The sequence below is a fragment of the Hyperolius riggenbachi genome, chromosome 2 (genome assembly GCF_040937935.1).
Source record: "Hyperolius riggenbachi isolate aHypRig1 chromosome 2, aHypRig1.pri, whole genome shotgun sequence".
Lineage (NCBI taxonomy): Eukaryota > Metazoa > Chordata > Amphibia > Anura > Hyperoliidae > Hyperolius > Hyperolius riggenbachi.
This window is the reverse complement of record NC_090647.1, coordinates 182,299,449-182,320,247: the sequence shown is the minus strand read 5'-3', so window position 1 is coordinate 182,320,247 and position 20,799 is coordinate 182,299,449. Positions and strand designations below refer to the sequence as shown.

Sequence of the window (20,799 nt, the reverse complement as noted above, 5' to 3'; positions counted from 1 at the left end):
CAAAATAGGAAAATGCTATTTATCCATTGAAAAACAAAAATGAAAGAAAAGGAGATGGATCTAGCAAAACAGAAGCTTGGGAACCGTGACTGATGACTGTAAATTACAAGTTCTGGGACGGTCATGCTACTCTGACTATTTAGTGGGCAACTTCTTGGAAACAAGCATACAAGCTTCCTGGCTGCATAACTGATAAGTGCGGGTTTAGGGTAACCGCTCCAGACCTGGTGAAAAATCTAAATCAAAAATTGAAGCTACGACATTATTGTCCTGAAAGGTCCATGTTAATAGTAATGTCAGTTTGTTTAGAAAACAAATGAAGGCATCTTCAGCTGGATGACCACCACTGGGACAAGCTGGGCCATATCTGGGCACCCATTTCTTTCATCTGACATTTATGTGAACAGGACAAAAACAAAACTATAACAGGCAACACCTCTTTCACTACTGAAGCTAATGAAAAGTAAAATGCAGGTGTGGCTCACAAGACATCTTACGCATTTGGTTTTTCTAATACAACATCTAAATTATAGCCAGAGAGCCTTCAGCATTTGTCTCATAAGGACCAGTCTCTTATGTAGAGGTCCTACATCTTGGGTGGTAAGATTTATCATATGTATGACGGTCACTTACTGTCATATTAGGAGATGAACTAACAGTCTGGGTCACTGTAGTCTTTTCAGGCTTAAATTCATAGGTTTTAGGAGAAGCATTTCTGATGTTCCTCTTTTCATAGTCTCCATTGCCAGACTCATCTTCATTCTGGAATGCACTGCTGGATTTCCCCTCTTCATTCTTGTAATAGGAGTTGAATGTTGAGCCATTATACTTATGGGTATCATCCACCTGTGGCAAACAGGCATTTCTATTATCTCTGGTCAGCAAGCCATCAATGTTAAAAATCATTTTTAAAACCTAGGACATATTTACCGTACATGGGAAATACTTTATATTAACTGCTCACATTTTATTTATGTTAGTACCTCATTTACATAAGACACAAGGCAGTTTCTTGAATTTAGGGGAAAGTAGTGCCATAACCATCCTTATTTAATATATGTTGCTATAGTGTTGATACAAAAAAAAATAATAATCTTGCACATTGTAAGCAGGTGAAGTTTCTATAGCTTACAATTTTAGAGTCCAGTAATGTTAATCCTATATAGTACAACACCATGTTATACTATAACAACATTTTGGTTTCAGCGAAGTCTTGACAGCCACTACAGCCAGAAGTGATAAACAGATAAAGGTCTATATAGAAACAATACTAGTATCATACAATCCAATCATTTAAGACTGAATTTGGGGAGCTATTTGGGCTGCCCAGGCTTCTACCCCAAACATGTTCAGAGAAACTGCCACAGGGCCAGTACACCGGTACCGGCCCGGTACACCAGGCAATTTTCCTTAGTGGGCGGCAACAAACATAAAAACAGACCCGTTGGTGCTTTTACACAGTCCGTTTGCACTGGATACTGTGGACCATTGTGATATTGCAAAGGGCATTCCCAATTAACAAGTAACAGATGCATTATCATATAGGAGGATGTGGCATGCTTCTGCCCTGCAACAGAGCAGGAACAGAACACCTGTTTAACCTCCCTAGCGTCCTGATTATTTGCAGCGCACGGCCGCGGGAGGGTTTTTTCTTTACCTAATTCTTTTTTATGATGTAGCTAGCCTAGCGCTAGCGACATGATTCCCCCCTCCCTGCGGCATCCCTCCCACCCCTCCGATCACCGCCGGCGATCATACCCAACAGGAAATCCCGTTCTGAACAGGATTTCCTGTATGGGCTTCCCCCGTCGCATGGCGACGATTGGAATGACGTCAGACGTCATGATGTCAGGGGGGAGTCCCGATCCACCCCATAGCGCAAGCTTGGCGGTGATTGGCCAGGTTGCGCAAGGGGTCTGTGGGGGGCCCTCTTTCGCGGCGGGTAGCGGCGGATCAGCAGTGAGCAGCGGCGATCGGAACAAACACGCAGCTAGCAAAGTGTTTGAAAAAACAAAAAAAACATGCAAATCATCCCACCAGGGCCTAACCAATCCACCGTGGCATTACTTGACGAGCTGAGCTCGTCCATAATGCTCAGGTGGTTTTAAAGATAAGTGCAGCTGATACTATTGTGGTCCGATTATTCGAGACTCATCTACCAGGACAGCTATTGCTTATGTTGGGTGCTGTCAAGTTCACTGTGAAAAATGTGTAATGCATATTACAGCAAGAATTTTTACAAAACAAAAAAAGAAAAACCCAAAACAGAATTCTCTCAAACCAATACACCGTCACTTCAATCAACCACTAAATGACAATGTAAACAATAAAACCATGGTCTTACGGTGTATGATTTGGTAAGTGGTGTGATTCCTTTAGACTGGGACCCAAAAGGTCTTGGTGTAACCACGGATGACAACCGTTTCGTGTCCGTTTTCTGGAAACCCCTTGGCAGTGAGGCAGAAATCTGGCTGGTCTTACTTTCCGTGTTTAGGGAATTGACTGAAAATGGCTGGCTCTGTACACTGCTGGACTCAACAGGCAGTGAGTTTTGGTGCCTCATATAACTCTTCACTGAATAGGTACTGGTTTTGGTGGAAGGTGCATCGACATCAACAGACATTGTGTTAGGCAGTGGTTTTACATCCTTTTGAGAGGTCTGCAAAGTGACAGGGACATCACTGTGAGCCTTGTATGGAGCTGCAGCTTCTGTTTCACCACCAGAACAGTTTTCATCATCAAACTGCATTAAATCATCCTCATTTTTCTTTTTAAGAGAATTCTGGGTGGCATTCAAGGAAACCTCTGTAGTTCTTGTGTACGGAACATCTATGGTGTAACTTTTCTCTAGTGCTGGTTTGGATTGTATGGCTGATTCCCCGAACACATCATCACTTGATGAATAGAGTCTCCTCAGCTCTGTTCTTTGATTGTCATTGTTGTAATTGTCATTCTCTCTATTCTCCCTAATACAAACGAAAAAAAATAACTAAATTAACAGCTGTTTAAACACATTTATCAATGAGTGAATATTAGAATCATCGTACATTGCTAATTTTTCAACTGGGCTCAAAAGTTTTACATTTAGGAGAGACCAGCCCTGGATTTCTTATATTAAAAATTCACAAATAATCTGAACTTTAAATACAGAATTTTCATTGTTTTAAGTTCGAAACAGACTTGATCCTGTGCCAAAGTCCCAATGCCTTTGCCAATCCACTTTGTACAGAAGTGCTGTGGATTAAGGCCCATACACACGTCTGATTTTTGCGGACGACGGGTCGTTTGAACTTCCCGTCGTTCAGTCGTCCGCACGCCAAATCGGGCGTGTGTACAGACTGTCGTTCGCGTGATAAGACTGAGTTTGAGTGATCCGCCCGGCGTCTTATTACGCGAACGACAGTCTGCACACACGCCCGATTTGGCGTGCGGACGACTGAACGTCGGAACGTTCAAACGACCCGTCGTTTGCAAAAATCAGACGTGTGTATGGGCCTTAATGCACACTATCAGATGTTCATCTATTTCAAGTAGAAAGATAGCTTCCACACTAAAGCTTGGTACACACACACTGTTGTCATTAACAATGGTTGATTGATCCATGGGGTGACATGCTTTAACTACTAAGCAATGGTGATGGAACAAATGAGTGAGTGGTGTCCTGCAGCACAGGGAGCAACAACCCCCCTTTGTTGTATTTTACTCCTACAATAAATTGATTATTGGCATGTGGTACATAAATCATGACGGTCAAGTGCACTCTAGCATGGGTATGAACCTTTAAGGTCTGTAGATGTAGATCATTCTGGGTAGCAGTTTTGGAACTGTACACATGCTGCTTAACTCTTACCAGAGCAGTAAGTTCAGCTGTATGGAGAGGGGAGAAAGGAGGCCACATGACATCAAGCTGCAAGAACCTGTGACAAGCAAGAATAGAAATAGGCCATGGTTTCCTAGCTTGCCCAGTCATCAAAGAGCTGGTGCGGGAAACACATATAAACTTGGAAAAGATACCTGGAAGGATCTTAAGCAATCAGTCCAGGAAACTCAAGTTGAAAGTACAAATGGGTATTTACTGAGCAACTACTCTGCTGTGAGGACAACAATTGATTTTTTTCTTTTTTTTCTTTGTAAATTTTGAGAGGCCTAAATTTCTGTGAATCGATCAAATCTACACCCGGCAGACTTGCCTCTCTTGGCGCATTTCTCGAAAAGTTTTATATGTTCTTTCAGGGGGCTCACTAGTTATCTTCTCAATTTCTTCTCGTTCATCCTTTTTCTTTTGAAGATCTGAGGTAAAACTTTTCCTGCGATTTTTCCATTTTGCTAAATCCTTAGAGGGAAAAAAAATTACAAAGGTTCAAGATGTGTTTAAACGCATTTCCATTTGAGTATTGTAAAGAAGTCTAGGAAGACAGTAATCACCACTTAATAATGAACATTTGTAAATGCTATCGTGTTATTAAAGCCTGTTGCTTTTATCTTTAAATTTAAAACCAATTGTTACTTTCTAAAATGGACGTAAAGAAAAAAGTCCTAGAACGATTTTTTAAGAAAGTGGAGTTTCACATTAATTATCATTGGTAGCAATCATCTAGACCGGATCAGCTTTTTTTCTTTTGTGGCACCACTAAGGGAACCATATAGGAACCTGGCATTGTTGGAGGATCAGTTAAGGTGTTGCATAGAACTCCAAAGTAATGAACTCTGAAGCATAATTTGCAATTTGTCATGTGTTTCTAATTAAAGAAGGTTTTAAACATTGAGGCTAGTTCTGCGCCTGCGCAGTCCGCTCCACGTGGCAGTGATCGACAGCGCCGCTCGCACAGACGCAGTAAAGGCCGACCTGGAGGTCAGCCTGACGTCATCGCCGGGGACCGGGAGGGAGCTGCGGTGAACGGCTGCGGCGAAGTACATGCTGGGAGCTTGGGGCTGGAGGAAGCCCCGGGTAAGTAGCGCTTATTTTGTTAATTTTTGGCTGATAACTCCTTTAAGCGGGATAAAATGATCCCACTTCCCTGTTACTGCAGGACAAAATAGTGCTGCTTCTGCAAGTTGCATATCCCTCTGCCACAGTGGAGGCATACCATTGCAGGTACATCTCCAAAGCCAGTTGCTAAGTGTCGGCTCGAGCATGGAGGATGAGACAAGAGTACTGGCTGGGGGCGGGTTAGCTGATCCCCAATGCTTTTGTGAGGGTAATTTTAACCATTACTGGCGCTGGAACGTAAGGTCCACGTCCACAGTCGCAGCTGCTACAGACGCAGGGACGCATTTGTCAAATCCCTGCAGTTTGGGGGGCTGTGCACACGATCGTGCGGACAGAAGCCAGCGATCACAATGTTGCCGGGAACAGGGGGATTGGTGGCAGAGGACTAAAGTCCCCTGAGCCAATCCGTACATATCCGCAGAGAATGATCACTTTTTTTGTTCAAAAACAGTGATCATACTCAACTGGTGCCGCCGCTCTGCCTTCCGCTCACTAATTTCCGCCGCACCCACTGCCGATCGTTAGATTTATGAATGGGATCATTGTTCCCATTCATCTCCCCTCTAGGCCACCGTGATGTAGGCATCAATGAAATGCCTGCATCACTTCCTTAGTTACAATGTAACGCATTGATTCCTATGTAGCGTACTTATTGTATGCTTATAGGAAGTATTGCTCAAGGAAATCTTGTGGCCAAATAGTAAAATGACACCTACAGGCATTCGGGAATAAAACATTTTTAATATGCATGTTAAAAGAGTATATTATTAAATTATGGGCTAGAAATTAGTGATGGATGTAAAACTGAAAAAAATGCACCTTTATTTCCAAATCAAATATTGCCACCATACATTGTACTACGGATATAATTGTAATGTTGCAATAACCAGGACACATGGGCAAATAAAATGTGTGGATTTTAATTACGGTAGCATGTATTTTAAAACTATAATGGCCAAAACTGAGAAATTAATTATTGCCATTTTTTTCTTATTTCTTCTATTAAAACAAATTTAGAATAAAACTTCTTAGCATAATGTACCACCCAAAGAAAGCCTAGAAATATATATAATTTGTTGTGATAAGTAGTGATAAAGTTATTGGGGAAAGGGAGGAGCAATGAAATGTGAAAATTCCTTTCGTCCATAAGGTGAAAAATACCTGTGGGCTGAAATGGTTAAAAAAAGGCCTCAGAGTAGGCTGCATGAATTAAAAGGGGCCACAGAGGCTACATAAATTTAAAAAGGGGGCCACACATCTGTAGAGTGCCACAGGGACTCCAATTATAAAGAGGTGCAAAGACTGTACTTGCTAATAAATCCTACAATTAGGGCTAATACATTTTGCAATTGTAAATTAAGGTCTCACGGTTAGTATAGCTACCACCTGGGGCTCATGGTTGCTAAACTTGTCACTTAAGACTCATGATAACTGCATCTAGCTCCTGGGGGCTCATAGTCCGTGCACCTGTCTCCTGGGGGCTCATGGTCAGTGCACTTGTCTTCTGGGGGGTTTTGGTCGCTGCATCTGTCTTCTGGGGGCTCACATGGCTGCTGAACTTGTCTCCTGGGGCTTATGGTTGCTTAACTTGTCACCTGAGGCTTCGTAGTTGAAGTATTGGTCACTTAGGGCTCATGATTATTGCACTTGGGGCTCATGGTCATGAGATTTGGCTCCCGGAAGCTCATGGCATGGCTACTGAACTGGTCTCCTAGGGGCTCACGGTTGCTAAACTTCTCTCAGTTGAGGGCTCATCCCTGCTGAACTTTAAAACCAGTATCATGCGTGTGCGTAAATTCTGAAGGTTTCCTCCAACTGAAAAAAGTTTGAGAAAGGATCCAGAGCCTTCCATCACCATAGGGTTTTTATTAGAATGGATGCACATTTACTTTAAAGGGAACATAAAGTGGAACACCGAGGTCCATAGTTAAACTTCTCCCGTTTCCAGCCCCCTATAGTCATCACTGTCCCATGTGCAGTAGCAATTTTTTGCTTTTTCAAGTGTAGAATACTCTAGGCCACGGAGCACGATGAAGGCATGTGCAGCCTGAGGCCGCACATGCAGCTTTTGGTCGGGCACAGCAGCTAAAGCGAAAAGAGCAGAAAGACAGCAAGGGACCAAGACGACTACAAGCGGTGGGAAGAAGCCCAAGGTAAATTAAACTGTGGGCCTTAGTGTCACTTTCTACAAATTTGTTTTAGGCTAGTTTCACACTAGGAATCAGCGGCACCGCCCAAAAAAAAAATGCCTTCGGGAATTGCCGCTGTAGTACTCTTCGTAGTCCCTGTCGGGCAGCCGGCCAGATCACTTCCTGTGGCCGAAATGATCATGTGCACAAAAGCGTATTGCTAAAATAGGCTTCCGCACATGTGCAACATGTAAAACTTGCGGGTTTACATGCACACATGCGTTGCCATAGACTTACATGACTTCTGGTCTGCTGCATGCCGCCTCAGCACAGCACAGTAACATAGGTTTGCACTAGCAGCAGGAATGCGTTGAAAATGTCACTTCCATCGCATTGTGCCGCATCTGTATGAAATTCCCCATAGACTTATTTCTGTGCGGTGAAGTGTGGTAAAAATACCGCACCTCCCTTTCCCAGTGTGAAACCACCGCTCAAGCCCAATACAGATTTCTTTTAAGAATAATAAAAAAATATATATATATATCACACTTACATCCTGCCACTTCTGATCCTGCTCCTTTATCTGTTCCTTTACTTTCTGCATTTCTTCATAGCGTACTTTTCGCTGGGCCTGAAGCTCTTCTACGTTGCAATTTTCAAGCGATTTACTCCTATTGGTAAGCAAAAGAATATGTAATAAAGTTTTGAGGCGAGTTGTGAAAATGGAGTCATGGTAGCAAAAATGTGGTGAAAAAACGAAAGAAAAAAAAAAACTGGTAAAAAACTATAAAATAATCAAGAAACAATGCATATGCAAGACTTATTACTTTTAAACAGAAGCAAAGCTTTAAGTATAAGAAGCAATAAAAGCAAGTCCACATCACATTCTCAGCAATGCCAAGCCAGAATACAGAATATATATTATTGCACAGTCCTTATAAGCCCTGAAGCTTAAAATGATGGCAAACTATTAAAATGTTAGCTAATGCTAGGATGGATTCCTATGAAAGTGTGTAACATTCAGCTCACAAGTCATCAATGCTATTCCAAGCAAGCAAGACACAAGCCATGTAAAGTCCGAGGATATGCTATGGAACTACAGTTTACAGGACAGCTAGAACTACTGGGAGAATAAGTCATCTGATCACATGCACAGTAATAATCAAAAAGGAATTTGAAAAATCTAAAGACTGCAGGTATAAAAACTCTTGCTTAAAGTACAGTTTAAGTGGATCATTCTGAACTGAAGAGAACACCCCCAAGGGCTCTTCTGACAACTGCCAAACCTGCTTACCTACCTGGAAAAACATGTTTTGTATTTGAATTTTCAGTGTTAAATAGCATAATCCCAAGCAAGAGAATTAATGCATTAACGTTGATCGTATTTTAGTATCTTAAAAGTAAATCTTATAGAGTAAAAACGGCTAAGACTAGCACATGAAAAAGTCAGCTTTATAAAGTGCTAGAACAAATATACTCACCTCCAACTAGTAACCCCCAGATCCATTCACTATCCCTGTTGCCATCAGGACAATGCCTGCTAACTCTTTCCTCCATCCTACCAACTTCCCCAGGCAAGGGTCTGTGCCTGTTATATAGCATATGCTAGTGGCTCTCGGTAAGTACAGGCCATGACACAACAGTAGCCCTGAGTGAGGAAGGTTTGCTAGATTTTACCTTTCAACTAACAGATTTGAAAATCTGCAGGATCCAAATTATCTGTAAATCTTTTGACAAGACATTAGCAGTTACTAAATAACTAGGACAATCGTTGAGGTAGGTTCAGTGGTCAATAACAAATGCAAATAGGGTCTCTCTTGCATTGTGAATCAAGAAAAATGCTGAGCAAGGCTCTTTAAGTGAACGACATAGTTTTCAAAGATTTAACACATTGCAGTGAAAATCTATCTAATCTAATCTATGTTTAAAAGTTTCATTGCAGTTTCTGACACACGACCAGTTTCAGCGCTGCAACAAGAATTAGTATAGCCCCTAATTCCTGCGATGCCCTTTATAAGCAAAGCCTAAATTCACTCACCAAATACTGCCATTGCAGGGGTCCATTTAGCTTGACCCCTGGAAAAAGCAGTTAACTAAAGAATAGATTGCCCAGACTTTTTTTCCATAGCCACCCTGGCATTCAATTTCCCCAGGATTTCCGTGCAAAAAGTGTTATTGTATTGAATTCAATAAAAAAAAAAAGTTTGCTGCGAGATGTTGATGACGCTGTGTGACCCTGGTGTCATCGCCAATCGACGGGGGACATGTGATCGCCGAGGGAGCAGCAAAATCCACCAAGGGACATGGAAGAAGGCACTGACGAAGCTATCAGAGGTACGCGACGAGGAATCAGCACGGTGAGTATAAGACCCAGATGTATAGGTAGCCAGATGTATAGCCGGGTATAGTTATCCAGATGTATAGCCAGGTGTTTAGCCAGATATATAGTGAGCCAGGTGTTTAGCCAGATTAATAGGTAGCCAGATGTCCACCCCCTCCCAATCCTCTACCCCCTTCCCCGTCTCAGCCCGTTAAGTAAACAGATCTACTCACCTTAGGGCTCTCTCCAGCGACGGCTGCAACAGCACTTCCTCTTTCATCACCACGTGTCGTTCTCTGTACAGTTACATTACGAGACTTGACGTCACCAAGCCTCGTAATGTAAACCGGGAGATGGAGGAGGGTGTGCGCCGCAGCCGTCGCTGGAGAGAGCCCTCGGGTGAGTAGATCTATTTACTCAAAGGGCTGAGACGGGGGATGGGGGGGATCTGGAGGGGGGGGGATAGGCCACCTACATGCCGCACAGAGGGGGATCCCCCCGCCCGCACAGCCGCCGCATACAAGGAGGAACCCCCGCATGCACATTCCCTGCCGGCCAATCCACTGCTCAGGGATTCCCTAGGATGGCTGGATGCCTGTTCTGCACGCTGTGGGTAGCGATCTGTGCATCCAGCCATCCTGGGGAATCCCTCTGTTGAGAAAAAAATGCAGCCAGCGAAGCAGGGAAACAGGAAATCTCCCTGTCGGCATGGACGAGCTCAGCTAGTCATTAACATTTTTTGAAAGTTTTTGTTGGGCGAGCTCAGCTTGTCCATACCGCCAGGGTAGTTAAAGGGAACCTTAACAGAGGGATGTGAATGTTTCCTTTTAAACAATACCAGCTGCTTGTCCTGCTGATCTCTTTGGCTGCAGTAGTGGCTGAATCACATACCTGAAACAAGCATGCAGCTAATCCATTCTGATTTCAGTCAGAGCACCTGATCTGCATGCTTGTTGAGGGGCTGTGGATAAAAGTATTCGAGATACATACAGTACCAGCAGGAGAGTCAGGCAACTAGTATAACTTTAAAAGGAAAAATCCACATCCTCAGTTTAGGTTCCCTTTAAGCTATTTTATCTACAGTGGAGTTTTCCTTTAACATATCTATTTGCAAAACAGCTGCAGAAGCTGCCATAATCATAATGAAGGTCTTGTTTTTAAAGCAATTTGTGCTGCAGGTCTGCATCATACAACAGAGTCTATGACATTTTTCAGCCTCCATCATACTACATGAAAGTACCATTTGTGAAGAAAACCAAACCTCAAGACTGAAAGTGGAGGGCCCATTTGTTTTTTTTCTCAACTTTTCTACTTCAAACAATCTATCAATTGCTGCCAGGACAAATCTCAATTAATGAGGTCTCCTACTTTGTTCCAGCTAGAAAATCGATATTAACTATTGTGTTGTGAAGAAAGTTTGAGATCTTCAGTCAATGTTTCCTCTCTCTGCATACTAAGTGGCCCAGAAATGTACAACTTGTTTCAAATTAGAAGTACCACCTAAAACATAAGGCAAATGGGCTGGTAGAAAATCGAAGGAATTTTAATATGCTCATTAAACAGCTGGAGAATAGCAAACAGTAAAGGGCCTAATAACAGAAAAAAAGCAGCGATCAGAGAAAAAAAAAAAGACAACCGTAATTTTTCACATATTAGAAAGACGCATCGGGGTTTGCTCCCTGGCAATCGGCCTTTTGAAAGTGGTCAGTGGCTGTGCTGCATTTACCCCTAGAGTCACTATAAAATCCCCACTGACTTGCAGTGTAAGGCTAATTTCACACCAGGACGTTGCGTTAGAGGGGGCTGTCACAGGAGCCCTCAGTGGCTGACCGCACTTAGCCTTCTAAACGGTGCCAGCGCACAGATCGTGCGAACTCTGGTCGCAGTCAATGCGTAGGAACCGTTAAGAATTAGCCGCAGACAACTCAGAAGGGAGCCTGTGAGACACGGGTAATTACAACGTCACCTACTGGTTCAGAGTAAACTGCCACCACCGCGGTTACTATGGGACCGTGGGGCCCACTAACTGACTGACTAATCCTGCGAATAAAACGGTTAAACACACGATATTCTGTCTAGCCAACAACAAACAAACAGTAGCGTATCTTCAGAGACCCGGGATCATTTCTGTGTGTGCTGATAAGCAGGGTAGCGAAACAGTGAATGACTTGGGGAAAGTCGTTTATTCACGCAATATAAATAATTAATATATACAGACCATTATGAAAATCAACAACTATTAAAACCGTAATAGCCAGTATGAAAAATAAAAGAAGGGAGAAAAATACTTAGTTCCTGGAAAGATGTCCTTATTGTGGGAAGAATCATAAAGTTCTTGGTTTCAAAGTCCAGAGTTCAGACCAGGTGGATGCCAGCATATCCTCAAGCTGGCATCTGATGAGTGCAAGATGGTTCAGTGTGGAGGACCATGAGTTTGGGTCCTCAGCCATTCTTATGCCCCTGCTTCAGTAGGAGGGAGTGAGGGCGGGGAGCCATACACCCCCTTCAAAGATGAGATGAGCCCTCCCCTTGTACTGGGGCTAGAAATCATATCTACCCATATATGGGCTCTATCTCACAGAACCGTACAGGTCAGGGCAGATTTATTAACATTTTCAGGTCTGTCTCGATTTACCCAGCGCCCTGATACCAGACATGAGGGGTGGGACCCCTGTGGTATCATCAGGGCACTTTGAAACTGCCTAGCTGGCAGTCCTTACCTCCGAAGGTTCTGAAACTTCCTCAGAACCAGCACCGGGGCTCATGCTACACTTCCCCCATGTTTGGTGAAGCGGCCATCTCAGGAACCCCAGAAATATTACAGATCTGGGAAGTTATGGATTATGCCATGAGACTGAGGTTGTGTTCTAGCTGCTAACAGCTGACTTTCCTTTGATCTTTAGCAGAGGGCAGAGTGTCCAGACCTCCCGTGGATTCGTAGCCTGCTTGGCTGCACCTAGGCATCCTTTGGTTAATTAACATCTCCATGAGATCAGCTAAGTGTCACCTGGTTCCCAGAGCCAAAAGGGAAATTGGGCCTTCCACAGGGAATATGTCCAAGCTAATTAACACCTCCCCCCAGGCTTTCACTCAGCTAAGACAGATTCCCCAGCTGTTTTAAGCAGAGGGATACTACACGTCAAATCTTGGTTCTATTGATCTGAGGCGCACTTGATGCAGGAATCGAGTGCGATCGTTCTTTTCTTCACGGGCGGTTCCAGGACGCGCCTGCGTCCCCGCAATAGTCCGTGACAGGGGCGTTCTCCCCAGGCTCTTTTAGCCGGGTGCTCCACCCGGCTAGATTTGGTGACCACCCGGCTGTCATCGGCTCACCTCCTCACCTCCTCCTATGCTGTTAGCACAGTTGCCCTGCATTTTCAACTCGCCCCACCCGGCTACTTTTTCATGCCACCCAGCTACTATTTCGTGCCACCCGGCTGGAAAACAATTCTGGGGAGAACACTGGGCGTTAAGGTCGCATAACGTCCCCCTAACGCAACGCCTGGCGGTGCTGAATCTGGACGTCAGAGTGAGCCGCGTTGTGCAGCTCACTCTGGCGTCCGTGATGCCGTGATGCGTACTCTTGTGCGCATGCGGCATCACGTGGTCCCGCCGGCCAATCGCCGCACAGAGCGGCCGCTCCAGGAAGTAAACACTGCACGTCACAACGCGCAGTGCATATTAATTAGCCATGTGCCTGGCCGCTCTCCGCTCCTCCACAACATTACTGAGCATGTGCAAGCAGTCTAACACGGCTCAGCCGCGTCTAAAGTACTGCATGCAGTACGTTGTCTTGTGACGCAGCGTTACAATGTAACGCAAGGTGGGCACTGTGAACAGCCCCATTGATTTTTCATTACTGTGCGGTGGGCTGTGTTACAGGCTGCTCTAACGTGCGCCTGTAACATCCCACTGTGAAAGCAGCCTTAGTGTAAAGCTAACAGATCACAGCTCATGGATCTCCAGTTCTTCTTGCATCCTGTTATTGGCAACCTCCACTGGCCTTTAGAAATCTGGCAGTCAGGTCATATCCTAGCTTTTTAATTGAATGTGACAATACACAAAACAGTCACAATATAACACAAATACGTATAAACCGCTATATGAACCAATCTGTTTACAAATACAAGGGGTGCAGTAATAAAGTTCTATGTAATACCTCAAATAAAGTGTGCACAAAATGGGTTTATGGTACTGATTGAAAAAACTGAGATTCTCTATTGGTCGACGCAGCCATCCATCATAATAAAACAACAATAAGGAAGCTCAGGATGAGAAAAGGGGTGTGGTCAAGTTTCATTATAAACATACAGTTTTCAGTGTAACCTTTATTTTTATCTTGTGCTCAGTCTGTGTGGCAAAGTTTATAACAGGTATATTTTTCTGTAGTGTATGACGCACCAGGCCAACTACTGGAAGATATAGTGATCTATAACCCCAACACAGATTAAGAAAACATATCCACTCTTAGTAGAAGGTCATGCTGTTACCAGTGAAAGGGGAAACATTGATATACAGTCTTTCCCTTAATGCTCCACACCAGCCATGTCTTTCTCTAACCTTTAAAAGGGTAAAATATTGAAGCAATCTGAACACGGAGTACTCAGGCTTTTCAGCTTCCTATTTATTTAAGTCATCACTGCAGCATTTCATGATGGAAGCCAAAATAAACAGCCACACAAACTTACGCCAGGAAGAACTTCCTGAGAAGGCAGCATATTTCCATTAATGTTTTCATGCACAGCACGTAAAAAGCAGCATGCTGTCTGTCGCAAATTACTAAGTGAAGCAACCAAATGACACTACACCACTGAGGCTGATAAAAGCAAAAATGCAACATTGTCCCCTGCACATGATACTTACCCATTGTCAAGGGAAAGCTTCTCCCGCAGTCTGAGAAACCAGAGAGAAAATACATGTAGTTGCTTTATTAAGAAAAAATCCTTCAGCACTCTCAATGTACAATCAAAGCCACACCATACAACTTACACAAATGTGGGGTTATTTCAGGTCATGTTTCAGCTGTAAAATTAACTGCAAATGACAACACAAAATTTACAGCACATTCACACAGTATTATTTACAGACAAGTACATACAGCGGCTCTGTCAAAACAAATGCAAAGAAAACTAAAATAGAAATGAGTTTGGTGCTCAGAGCACAGATTTCCTTCATTGAACTGCCTAGACCAGATTGGATGCTCCACTTTTCTTCAAACATTTTGTTACATCAGCCACACAGTCTCACAAAATGCTAAATTTTGTGACATAAGATATAAACAACCAACATTGGATGTATTCACTTGAAGAGGTACTTAAACCTAGAAAAAAAAAAATCAGTTTTACTCACCTGGGGCTTCTACCAGACCCCTGCAGCTGTCCCGTGCCCTCGCAGTCACAATCGGACCCTCCTGTCCCCCGCCGCCAGCTACTTTCACTTCGCCGACAGGCCCAGCCATGTGTAGCCTTCTACGTATTCACATCCACAATAGCGCCCTGTGCAGGGCGCTATTGCAGATGGGAACACATTGGAGACGCGAGGCCAAGCCTGCGCAGTAAGCATTTTGCTCAAAACCGAAAGCTGGCAGCGGGGGACAGGAGGATTCGAGGGCCGCCCGCCACCACATGAGGATCCGAGGGCCTCCCTCCAAGGGCACGGTACAGCTGCAGGGGGCTGGTAGAAGCCCCAGTTGAGTAAAACTGATTTTTTTTCTTCTAGGCTTAACTATCCCTTTAAGTAATGTTAAAATGTATGTGCACAGAAAGTGGCTGTAAATGTTGCCTGCCGTTACACAAACTACCGTAGGTAACGCATGTGATGCAGTTTGCATAACTCATTTAATACAAACATGTGTGTTTCTTGTATAATGCACATTAAATAATGTAAAGTGCATTATTCAAGCATTGCACATGTTATGTATAGAACATGAGTTATGTGATCTGTGTGATGTGCCTTGCAGAGTTTGCATAAAGCCTGGTGAAATTTACATGTGCTATTTCCGCAACTTAAGTGAATACCATCACATTAAATCTAGTTTATTTGTGAAGCAGATGGCTGAAAACACCAGTTCGCACAAGACATGCACACTCATGCAGAACACCCAATACAAGGAATCCCAGTCAATGCTTTCTTCTCTGGGGTTTTGGATAGAGTGGAAGAAAACTAGGAAAGGTTGTGTTTACTGCCCCCTGCCTCCTTGTTGAGACGGTTTCCCTACTTTGCTGTGACCTTCGCTCTCCTCTCTGCTGGGCAATTCCATTACATTCAGTGTTAAAATACATTACAAGAAGGTGTGAGCTAGTGAACCCATCAAGGGAGGTCTATACTTTTAGAAGAGTGCATGAATATATAAATCTCAAATTGGACACAAACAAAACTAGACAAATTCTTAAAGGGTACCGGACGTGACATATAACATGATTTAATAAACATATGCATATGCATATGTACTGTCACAAAAGCCTCACACACTTGATTAAACTCTGCCTCTGCAGAGAATCTAGGGTGTGTACAGCAGCCCCTGATGTCCAACCCCCAACTTCTCGGACAAGCAGACTTATATGGCTGGGCGCACTAGTCTCCCCACTCACCCCGCCCAAAGTGTAACAGTGGTACAATGCTCACCTGTGATCAATTCAAGGTCACAAAACTCCTGCATGACTGAGGAGCACTTCTAAGTGCAGGAAACATAAAATATTCAGTATTTTAAGATTTGTCGCTATAGGAGCTGCATAAACATAGTTACATAGTTTGGGTCAGTGATCTGCAAACTTGGCTCTCCAGCTGTTAAGGAACTACAAGTCCCACAGTGCATTGCAGGAGTCTGACGGCCACAGTCATGATTCATAAAGGCAAATGCATTGTGGGACTTGTAGTTCCTTAACAGCTGGAGAGTCACGTTTGCAGATCACTGGTTTGGGTGAAAACAGACTTTCGTCCAAGTAAAAAAAAAAAAAATAACATGGCGGTCAATCTGAGACATTCAAAACTTTAACCATTAAAAGCAAAATAAAGCTATGGGATTTACACTTCAGGTTTGCTTTAAATATCCACTCATTCTACCCAAAACACCAAAAGAAAGACTTTTACCTGGAACTCCACTCCAATACATATAAGAAGAAAGCACAGAACTACATGCTTTCATGCAAAGAACATGAGGTCTGACCTTTCCACCAGCTGACGTTTTTTATGCCTCAGTTTGCTAGCCTCCCTAATTGTCTCCCACTTTTTCCAGTCTTCTTCGCTACAAGGACCAGCAGTAAAATGTTTTGGCCTCGCCACCGGGGACAACTGGCCCAACTGAACTTTTCGTGACAACATGTCATCTTTCTTGAATTTTTCAGAAGGGCTGAACACTCTTCCCTGATCATTTACACTTTCAGGCTCTGCAGGCTTCTTAACCAAACAGAGAAACTTAGACTGTACTTCTCCAGGAAGACTCCAGGGATCTGGAAATGGCACAGCAGTGTATTTGTCTGGTGCACCGGAGATATGGATTTCTTTAGGCTCAGACTGAGCTCTCCGAACAATCATGTCATCCATAACCAAATCAGGAAGCTCTTCTCCGTCTTTATTTTTCTGTAGTACAATGTCTTTTTCTATTTCCAGCACCTGAGTCAAAGGTGTTCCAAGATTTGCCACTTGATTGAGGTGAAATTTTCCGGTTTTTCGTGCAAACAAGTCGTCATTTTCCAGGTTTGGTATTGTGATTAATGGTATACCACTTTCTAAATGAGTATCTGTTGAAGTTGGAAGACATTGTACAAGTCTAGGACCAGAGGTGGGATCAAGTATTGCTTTGTTTTCAGAAGACAGCAAATCAGAACTTATTTTTTGGAGAGCCTGAAGTATTAAAAACTGACTGCAACAACCATAAACAAAAAGGGAAGGTGCATCAGAATTAAAATATATGTGCAGAATAAGAAACAAAAACATTTTCCAAAGTTAAGCAGCATTAAGTATGTCGTTTTAGAGAATAGCAATGAAAAAAAATAAAAGAAAAACTCTTGGCAACTATGGCAAATGTGTTAAACCAGATCTGCAGTTAAAAAATATCATTATAGCAGAAAACAGCCAAAATTAAAACATGCAAATCATGCTGTTGTCACAACCTTGGCTTTTCTGATGTATCTGCGGTTTTCTCATTTTTTGTATTGATGCCGGTAGTGTCAGGATGAGCTTCATGTCGCTTAACAGGTGGTACATCACCCTTAGGCTTAAAAAGTGATGAAATACCAGATGTCCATTCAGAGTCCTCCATTGGCCGCTTACTGCAGTTATCATAATAGAATTATATAAGACATTGTTTGCAGATTCACCACAGTAACAATGTAATAAAGCACTTTTCTATGAAACATCCTATAACCAAGCTATTACAGCCTCAACTTTTGTTCCCTAGCCATGTACATTTTTCTTGTTCAACAATACACCGAGGCCAGTAAGTCAGTCCACTCAAAATGTAAAAAGTGAGCTAGGATGAGAAAGTTAATCCAGCATGACTTTTCAGTTCTCTGTAGCTGAAGATCAAGAAAATAGTGACTTCAGTACAAAACAAATGCATTTTAAAGGAAACTTCAAGTGAGATGAAATGTAGGCTGCCTAGCTGTCATGCTGATGCTTACTCTTAAACAGCTTCTGAGCTAAACACCTAGTATGCAGATAAGCATATGCATACTAGATTCTAGGTCAAGGATTCAGAAAGTATTAAAGGTAGTGCAATGTCAAGTAATGATTTTTTAAAAGAAGTCACCACAACACACAGCTCAGATTTGATTTTTTATGTGCTGAACTTTATTGTGGGGTGTTTGCTTTTTTTTTTTGCCCCTAAGAAGTTTAGAAGAATGTAAAAACAGTAAACCCAAAGTTAATATTTGAATGTTGAGTAGATGTCATCTTAATCATCCACCAGTTTTTTTTTTTGTCTTTTTTTAAGTACTGTATTTAAAGCTTGCAGAGGCTGGGCAATTTGGAAGGTAGGCCTTGTGGCTGTCTTCATGCTGAATCTTTCCTTTACATTCCAAAAATGTACTAGGAGCATTAATGCTCCATGGAAAGAAGCTGAAATATAGCAAATGTATGCTTTAAAATGTATAACTAAATTAATTGATTTGAATCTAGGATAAAAGAACAAAAGAAAGTGACAAAAAAAATGCTACAATCAAAATGAAAAAAAAAAACTAGAGCAACATAAGGGGCAATACTCGTGAAATTATAACACAATTGGGTAGCAAATGAGTCCAGTGTCAAACTTATTTTAAGCTTCTGGTTTGGAGTGACCAAAGCTTGTCATTTCAGAATTAATCCTTAATAAAACATACTGTGGTAACAAAGAGTCACACACCTGAACCCTTGAAACTCATTGTACCATTCACGTGAATGAGGCTTTGTCCAAATAATTTTCTGAGCTTCACCTGCCTTTTGCTCAGATTTAGGGAGGAATGATCTTGAGGTGCTGTTGAAGTGATGAGGGGTTAGGTTAACTCTTCGGGCATATAAGTCATCCTTTATGATATTTGGAAGTTCTCTAGAACCATCGTCTTCATCTGAAGAAAATCTGGTATAGGATACATGACTTTTTAGGTCTTCTTGGCTTTTCAGATCCAGTTGCTGAGCTTGGCTAACATACAAAAAGGACCAATCAATAACCATGATTTCAGGGATGATTACACCACACTTGGCATGCTTTCTGCAAAAACTATCAACATGCCAAAAATGTATCTTGCATTACCAGATGCCACCCATCTAGGTTTCCTTATCTATGATTAATTTTGTCAAATGGAGATCACAGCAAAAAAAATCCACATGCACAGGCAAGGTTATCTGTATCGGCTGATGACCAGAATCTTAGCTCTGACCTGAATGGTCCATCCCGTGAACTTGATGGTGTAGCTTCTTTATCAGTTTTAATGTTTTTTTCAGGCGGTGTTTTGGATGGAGTCGGATACCTGGGTGTTGAAGATACTGCAGGCTTGCTATTCGTGTGAAACTTTCTCTGTGCCAAATCATCAAGTACCAAATCTGGTAACTTCCATTCATCCTCTGAATCTGAACTGCTTAAAAATATTTAGTGTACATGGCAGATGATGCACCAGTTAGCTGTGCAAAGAAGGTGCCTTGCAAACACTATACATGCAGTACAATTAATATTAAGATACGTAAAACCCAAAAATACAGCATAAGTGGTCTAAAGTCAAATAAAACGAATTAACAGAATCCGCTGTAAAAATGCAAATAAAAAAACAAACTTGCTGATAGCTTCAGTTCTGAGGAGATAATCAGCTCAGCATTTCCAAGACGTGCAGGGAGAACTTTAACTCAGAAAGTAGAAAGCTATGTAGTCATTTCAGGAGTCGGAGAGTACTTATCTACCTCTGAATGCAATATTAAAAACACTTCTATAGTATATAGTAGGTAGATACCATGTTCAGCAGACCCCATTTTTCTTGGGTGTAAAAAGGGGTTTATTTTAAGCATGGACCATGAACCTGTAAATTCAGCATCTCAAGAGACTTCTGTTATTTCAGGGGTGGGGTGTCATTTTACAGCGCTCATTTAAACTTGCATACCTGGTAAATGTCCCATCTGACTCTGTGAAAACCGGGCTTGCCCAACTTTTTCTACTCTCTTCATTCCTGTCCACTTTCTTCTTCCTTAGGGGGGCTGGCATATAAGTTACCGGTTTTGCTTTAGCTGGCAGGAACTGATTGACATTAACAGTTGCTTTGGGCTCCACAGCAGAACTTCTGCGGAAGGACATATCATTTTTGGTCTGCATTTTGCAGGTCAGCTCAGACTCTGCGTCACTTTCTCCACCTAGAATGAGAAAGAAAAAAATGTTAAAACTTATTTTCATGGATAATTGCAGTAGTGTAAGAGGCTGTAGAAAATAAACACTGGTAATGACTAATATTTTCTTTAAGGTTTAAGAATTGAACAAAGCCAAATGTGTGTGTGGGGGGGGGGGGGGGGGGGGGGGGAAGATACTGCCTGGTCAAAACATACAGTCTGCTCAAATCCAGCAAAATGCAGTCAAACTGATTGGGCATCATTTCATGACACAAAAGACCCAAAGCAATCAAGGAGTTAAAGCAAAGAAGTGGAAAATTCTTGAATGGCTAAGTCAGTCACCTGATCTTAACCGAATTGAGCATGAATTTCACTTACTGAAGGCCTGGCAGAGCATTAAAAAAGGAGGAAACCCAGAATCTGGTCCATAAGTTGAAGACTTCAGGCTGTTATGGTTTTCAACAAGTATTAAAATTAAACACTTTATTTCCAGTTATTTAATTTGCCCAATTACTTTTGAGCCCCGGAAATGAAAGGATTGTGTTTAAAAAAAATAAATTGTTTTAGTTGCCGCA

The 20,799-nt window shown here is 42.4% G+C and overlaps 1 protein-coding gene across 1 annotated transcript in view; it reads right to left on the bottom strand.

Moving 5' to 3' along the window:
* The window catches only part of LMO7 (LIM domain 7), a 234,079-nt gene that overhangs the window by 47,815 nt on the left and 165,465 nt on the right, over positions 1-20,799 (bottom strand). Inside the window, exons 9-18 of the mRNA XM_068267863.1 lie at positions 20,005-20,251; positions 19,294-19,491; positions 18,780-19,055; positions 17,551-17,709; positions 16,605-17,300; positions 14,303-14,332; positions 7,673-7,790; positions 4,187-4,333; positions 2,345-2,962; positions 634-846 (exon numbers count right to left, since the gene is read on the bottom strand). Coding sequence (XP_068123964.1) covers positions 634-846; positions 2,345-2,962; positions 4,187-4,333; positions 7,673-7,790; positions 14,303-14,332; positions 16,605-17,300; positions 17,551-17,709; positions 18,780-19,055; positions 19,294-19,491; positions 20,005-20,251 — 2,702 coding nt within the window. The remainder of the gene's footprint in view (positions 1-633; positions 847-2,344; positions 2,963-4,186; positions 4,334-7,672; positions 7,791-14,302; positions 14,333-16,604; positions 17,301-17,550; positions 17,710-18,779; positions 19,056-19,293; positions 19,492-20,004; positions 20,252-20,799) is intronic.